This window comes from Anoplopoma fimbria, chromosome 22 (genome assembly GCF_027596085.1).
Source record: "Anoplopoma fimbria isolate UVic2021 breed Golden Eagle Sablefish chromosome 22, Afim_UVic_2022, whole genome shotgun sequence".
In the NCBI taxonomy this organism is placed as follows: domain Eukaryota; kingdom Metazoa; phylum Chordata; class Actinopteri; order Perciformes; family Anoplopomatidae; genus Anoplopoma; species Anoplopoma fimbria.
In genome coordinates, this window is record NC_072470.1 from 2204396 (window position 1) to 2210431 (window position 6036).

Here is a 6036-nt window from a genome sequence, read left to right on the forward strand (position 1 = left end):
GGCTGTCCTTGTCCTTCACCACTTCTGACAGCAAATATTTCTGTTCATGCCAGGACAATTCCTCTATTCTACTTTTTTAAACTTTATTGATCAAGGGAGGGGGATTTTTGCTGAGCATGTGTGGCCTTTCTCCGCAGTTTCCCACCTGGGAACTGACAAGAACAAACACACTTGGTCTATGATTCTGGACATTGTTGAAAGGATAACCAAGGTAAAGTTAATAAAGTTGTAGAGTTGTAGTGAGAGTGTTATTTAAGCACTTTCCCTATCCAGGATGTCATAATTTACTCAGAGGGCCTGTCCACTGAAATTGTTTACATGACATTGCAAGTATTAATACTATATATTAATATTCTATCTAACAGTTCAGGCCTGTGACATCATCAGCCTAATCAATGCAGCTGAGCAATCAGCTGCCACAGCTGGTCTTAATTAGCTCCTGTTTCTACCTGCTCATTGTGATAGTTCATTCATTCATTCATTCATTTTCCATAACCTGCTTATCCAGTTAAGGGTCGCAGGGGTGCTGGAGCCCGGTGCTGGAGCCGGCAATTTAGAGTCTTCAGTGGACCTTAGCTGGATGTTTTTGGACTGTGGAGGGAAGCTGGAGAACCCGGAGAGAACCCATGCTGACACGGGGAGAACATCCAACAAAAGTAAGTCTGAACAACCTTTTTTTTTTAAATCCAGCCTTATATTTTGGGATGGGAGCAAATATACAATCCAACAATATGGGAGGAAAGTTAACATGATAAAAACTTGAAATACTACAATCAAAAATACTAACTGGCATGATACTTTATAAGGGCCAGCAGGGGCAGTACTGCTGTTGTATTTAAATCCTTGGTCGCATTAACTGTTAACTTGCTGCCATCTTGTGGTGAAACATGGGTAATACGTGTCCTATAATATCTGATATATTATATATATATATATATATATATATATATATATATATATCTGATATATTATGTATATATATAATATATAATAATTATAATATATTATTATTATTATATATATATATAATATACAATAATATATATATTAATATATATATATATGAATATATAATATATATATATATTAATATATAATTGTGTATATATATATAATATATTATAATTATTATATATTATATATTTATCCTATAATATCTGATATATTATATATATATATATATATATATATATATATAATATCTGATATATTATGTATATATATAATAATTATAATATATTATTATTATATATATATATAATATACAATAATATATATATATTAATATATATATGAATATATATATATATATAATATATAATTATGTGTATATATATATAATATATTATAATTATTATATATTATATATTTATCCTATAATATCTATATATTATATATATATAATAATATATAATATATAATATATATATATATAATAATATTATATATAATATATATAATAATATATATATATATATATATTATATATATATATATATATATGTATATATATATAATAATATATATATTACTGTATTATTTATAAAATACCGTAGCAATGCAGCACACTTTTAACGCAGAGAACGTCGTACGTGGAATCCCCTTTAAATATCACTTACGTAAAAACAAAAATGTTACGTTCATATATCTCAATAAAGTTATTGAGAAAAAAAAATGAAAAAACTGTTACGCAAACTGCGCATGACACGTTTGTCCCTCCTCGCTTCCCGTCGTCGTTTTCGCGATAACAAAAAGGCTCCATAGTGAGAGTGGCGGACGTGCACCTTGACAGGTAAGAACAACGTGTACTTTTAAAGATTGACCCCTAGTAACAGATGTTTGTGTGTTCTTCTTTTAAGCACGTTGTCGGTCGTGTTGTGAGCTGCTCATATGACGTTTAGAAATGTAAAATAAAGCCTAAAAAGGGAAAGTGTCAAAGTAAGGAATCAGCTGACCTGTGTGTTAGCTAACAGCTAGCTAACATGCTAGCTAGCTAGCTGGTGTGTTTATGCTGAACCTGACACATTTGGAGAGGATGTATATCAAGTAAACAAGTGTATTAAAGACTCAACACTCACTGCTAGTGCTGCCCCATGTCAGCTAGCTTATGTTTTATTGTTATTATGACTATAAAGCTTGTTTTTAATTGAAAATACACTCAGTTTGAGTTGTTGTTGTTGTTGTTGTTTTTAACCCAGCAGGTTAAAGTCAAAGGCAGAGGGAGACGAACCACAATGTCCAGTAGTGTAAGTGTCATTATTATTTTATTTATTTTATTCATTTTGTTTTTTTATTTTATTTTATTTTATTGATTATGTTTGTTTTACTTGATTGTCACTTGTTTCTTTGTTTAGTTTTATCCAAATTATTGTTCTTAATGTTTCTTTTATTGCGCTGTTTTGCTGGCTTGTCTGTCGAAGCACTTTGTAAATATTGTTTTTAAAAGGTGCTATATAAACAAAGTTATTATTATTACTACTTGTCCCCTGTGTAAAGGGAAGTGTGTTTACCTCAAGCACACAAGTGTGTATCTGAAGCATAGGCCCTGTTTTCTTAAAATGCTTCTAGCTGTTGACCAATGCCTTTGTGTCTCTGTAGGTGCTGTGTGGCCGAGGCAGGTTGGTCCTGTCTAAGACTGCTGGCCAGCAAGCGTTAGCTGCCCTCCGTGTCAGCAGAACCAGAACCTTCTCTGCTGCGAGCTCGGATGAGCCTTACATAGCTGTATCACACACCGACTCAGGTGAGTCAAGTTAGAAAATGTATTAGTAACCAGTTACGGGTAAATGTAACCAAACTCCACAGTTAGAATGTTCTGATCTCGATCTGAAGGAAGCTTATGACTTGTGTTTTTAGTTTCTTTGTTCTTGCTCTGGTCTGTTGAATTGTGTTTCCAAAACGACATGCAGAGAGATGCTAGATGGTGTATCAAACATGGCTACAGATAATGTTCCAGGTTTGATAGAACAATGCAAAATATAAAGATATACTCATGTCTTTATCACGTCCCCTACAGGCCCCAGGACCGTGTGGCCTGACGAGAACATGGGACCATTCGGACCTCAAGACCAGCGCTTTCAGTTACCGGGTAACGCTGGCTTTGACTGCCACCTGGAGGGCATGGAGGACCAGAAGAGGACCCCGGTCCACAGGACGGTGCCGGACGTACTGACGGCGCCAAGCTGCACGGAGAGACACCAGTTCATACTGGCCCAGTTTGTTAGTGAGTTCCAAGTAAGTGTTTGACTAGCTTTTGTTTTAACTAGCAGCTACCATAGAGGAAACTGAGGTTATGATGTTGTTTTTATGTGTTTTTATTAATTCATTTGTGAATTTGACAACCCTGGGGGGACTTAAGATTCTCTTGTACTTAGTGTACATGTAATGGTCATTTAACAATACATTTTTAGCCATATAACCGTTGAACATTTGGATATATTCTTTACTTGCCAGGTATCTCATTATCAATTGCAATACACAAATAAACTGCTCAAATAATTTTTTTATGCTACAAATTTTCACATCATAATAAGGGATTTCCATGCCTCAAAGCTGCTTTGTCAGTGTGTATTTGTGTGTGTGTGTTCATCAGGGAAACCTGGGCTCTATAGACACGAGAGTCCACAAAGCTGAGCAGTACTTTACTCAGACAGAGACAGACTGCTCCATAAATTCCTGCCCTGAGCTGCTAAGAAAAGGTAAGGAACCGCTAACTGGCCTCAACTTATTTTATACAGTCACTCCTCATAACCTGAAGTAACAAAACTCTCTGTGTGTGTCTCAGATCTTGAGCTCATGTTCCCGTCAGCGCCCACCACTTCCATCACAGTTGTGACGGTCACACAGAGTAACAGTCGGCGTGAGGAGGAAGCAGAGCAGGACAAAGATAAGCAGCTGCACAAAGTGAGTCCTGTCATGTTTTATTATTATAAATGAAGAGATGTGATGTCATGTTGAAACTGCTTACCGATGTGCATTTTCTCCTAACTGCAGTTTGTGAGCGGAGCGAAGGAAATGTGCTTCGCTCTGTGGACTGCAGGCTACTGGGCAGACTTCATTGATCCGTCAACAGGAGAAGCTGTGAGTTGTTCTGTTTTGCTGTGGGGATTTCTTCCATTAACGGTGAATTTTCCTCCCTATTTACATCACCTTTTTATTCCCCGAACAGTTCTTCGCATCTCCATCAAGTCAAACCAAACTGCACACGGAGGAGGAACTTACAGATTTGGGCTTCCACATCGAAGTGTCGGGCTCCTGCACAGTCATTCGCCACATCCTGAGAGGAACGCCTCAGTTTGTGGGGACCGTTTTCACCAACGCGCCCGCTCACAGCGCTGCCATCGCGAGACTACAAGGACTTTCAAATGTGCTCGCCGATGAGGAATAGGCTTTTAAAAAAGATATATATTTCACAGAAGGAAATCCAAACCACGTCTTATTTATGGTTTGAAGAAGCTTGGATCTTGTTGGTGTTGGTTGCATCAGTCAAAGGTTGCGAAAGTTTGTCTTACTGTAAGGACTTGACTGAGACTCTAATGTAGACCCTGCTCGCCCTGCACTACATCAGGGAGAGAAACACACTCGGAGACATTTCAATATGTAACATCTGCTGTTTGAAGAGTTTGTAGACGATGTTGTCACTCCAGAGCCATTTATTTGAAATTGAAACGCAGATATCAGGTCAAAAACTTTTCATACGAACATGTACAGTGTTGTTTTGTTTCCTCTTATCTGTTGCACAGACTCTAAAGTAGTGTGGGAGTTGTTTGAGTTGAATCACTACGGTTGTGATAGTCAGAACTGCTGAGCCAATAAAGTGACTTCTCATACGGCTGCAATGATGCTGTGTTTCCTGTAGCAGTGAGTGTGTGTGATCCTTCACAAAATAGTTTCAAATATTCACCATTCCATTGTTCCAGATTGATCTTACATTTTCAGTTGCCTGTACATGATAAAATATTCAAGTTTGCACACTAGAAAGAGAACCAATCAAATGCTGCGGTGGAAAGGTATTGCGATGTTTCACTTAAGTAAAAGTAGCGATACTACATTATAAAAGTTGTGCATTCAAACAGGTAGTTAAGTAAAAGTATTATTATTATTATTATTATATAGCACCTAAGTACTTTGAAGTATCAAAGTATACTTCCAAGTACCGAAGGTAAAAGTACTTATTATGCAGACTGGCCCATTTCAGATTTGTATATAATATAACTGATATACCTCCATTGTTGTTCCTGGTAAAGGTAATGATACTTTTAACTACTTTACCAGCTGCTGGGTAGATTAACCTGTAATAAAACATCGTATGATTAATACAAAATATAAAACCAATACATGGTTTTATATTTTGTATTAATCATAATTTGCAAAGTAACCTAATGAAGTCCTAGTAAAAAGTACAATATTTGCCTTAAAATGTTAGAGTAGAAGTAAAATCCCTCAAAAATTATACATGCATACGTTTACACGTGTGTGTGTGTGTGTGTGTATATATATATATATTAATTGAACCTCATCCATCGAGGACACATGGACAGAGCTGATTTTGAATTAACCAAATACCTGATTTACATTGAAAGTTTTTGTGTTGAACATGTCTTGGGTCAAATTATGGTAATAGGCTACTTTTTTTTTATTTTTTAATTGTCTTGACCTGACTTTTTGTTTTCTCCCTGACATTGTGATGGGTATCACTGTTTGAGTAAGATTTATTTTTTTAAAGTTTAAAATATAAATAGGGAAGCCTCATTGTACTCATTGAAAAGAGAATATATCACCATACTCTCACCTATTTGTTTTTTAACGTCAGCAACATCTCGACTTGTCTTCAGGGGAGAATGTGCACTTCGGTCGGCTGAGTTTGATTAGATTAGTCTGATGGATGCTGCAAAGAACATCTGATTTGTCTGTGTTCTGAGTCTGAAACAAATGTATTGCTCACGGACACAATTTTTACAAGATATTCTGCCTCATCTGACATTTTTATTTTGCAGTTTTGACACATCACCATCTGTGAGCCTGAAGCTAGACACAATG

At 35.9% G+C, this 6036-nt stretch overlaps 1 protein-coding gene across 4 annotated transcripts; it reads left to right on the top strand.

Moving 5' to 3' along the window:
• Positions 1–426: 426 nt before the first annotated feature.
• Positions 427–4842, top strand: mmadhca (metabolism of cobalamin associated Da). Of its 4 annotated transcripts, none has more exons than XM_054623992.1 (8): positions 427–656; positions 2199–2246; positions 2599–2740; positions 3014–3231; positions 3590–3695; positions 3782–3900; positions 3991–4077; positions 4166–4842. In XM_054623992.1, the coding sequence occupies exons 1-8, from the start codon at positions 627–629 to the stop codon at positions 4382–4384; spliced, it is 969 nt and encodes a 322-aa protein (XP_054479967.1). In that variant the 5' UTR covers positions 427–626; the 3' UTR covers positions 4385–4842. The 4 variants fall into 4 exon arrangements, with proteins under 4 accessions (XP_054479967.1, XP_054479968.1, XP_054479969.1 ...); XM_054623993.1 differs by having other exon boundaries at positions 2202–2246; XM_054623994.1 differs by lacking the exon at positions 427–656 and adding an exon at positions 1744–1792.
• Positions 4843–6036: the final 1194 nt, after the last annotated feature.

Excerpts from the sequence above, each read along its gene's own strand:
- mmadhca (XM_054623992.1), top strand. The coding sequence starts at position 627 with ATGCTGACACGGGGAGAACATCCAACAAAA. Across the intron at positions 657-2,198 it reads GGGGAGAACATCCAACAAAA|CAGGTTAAAGTCAAAGGCAG; the intron begins GTAAGTCTGAAC and ends TTTTTAACCCAG. Across the intron at positions 2,247-2,598 it reads GAACCACAATGTCCAGTAGT|GTGCTGTGTGGCCGAGGCAG; the intron begins GTAAGTGTCATT and ends GTGTCTCTGTAG.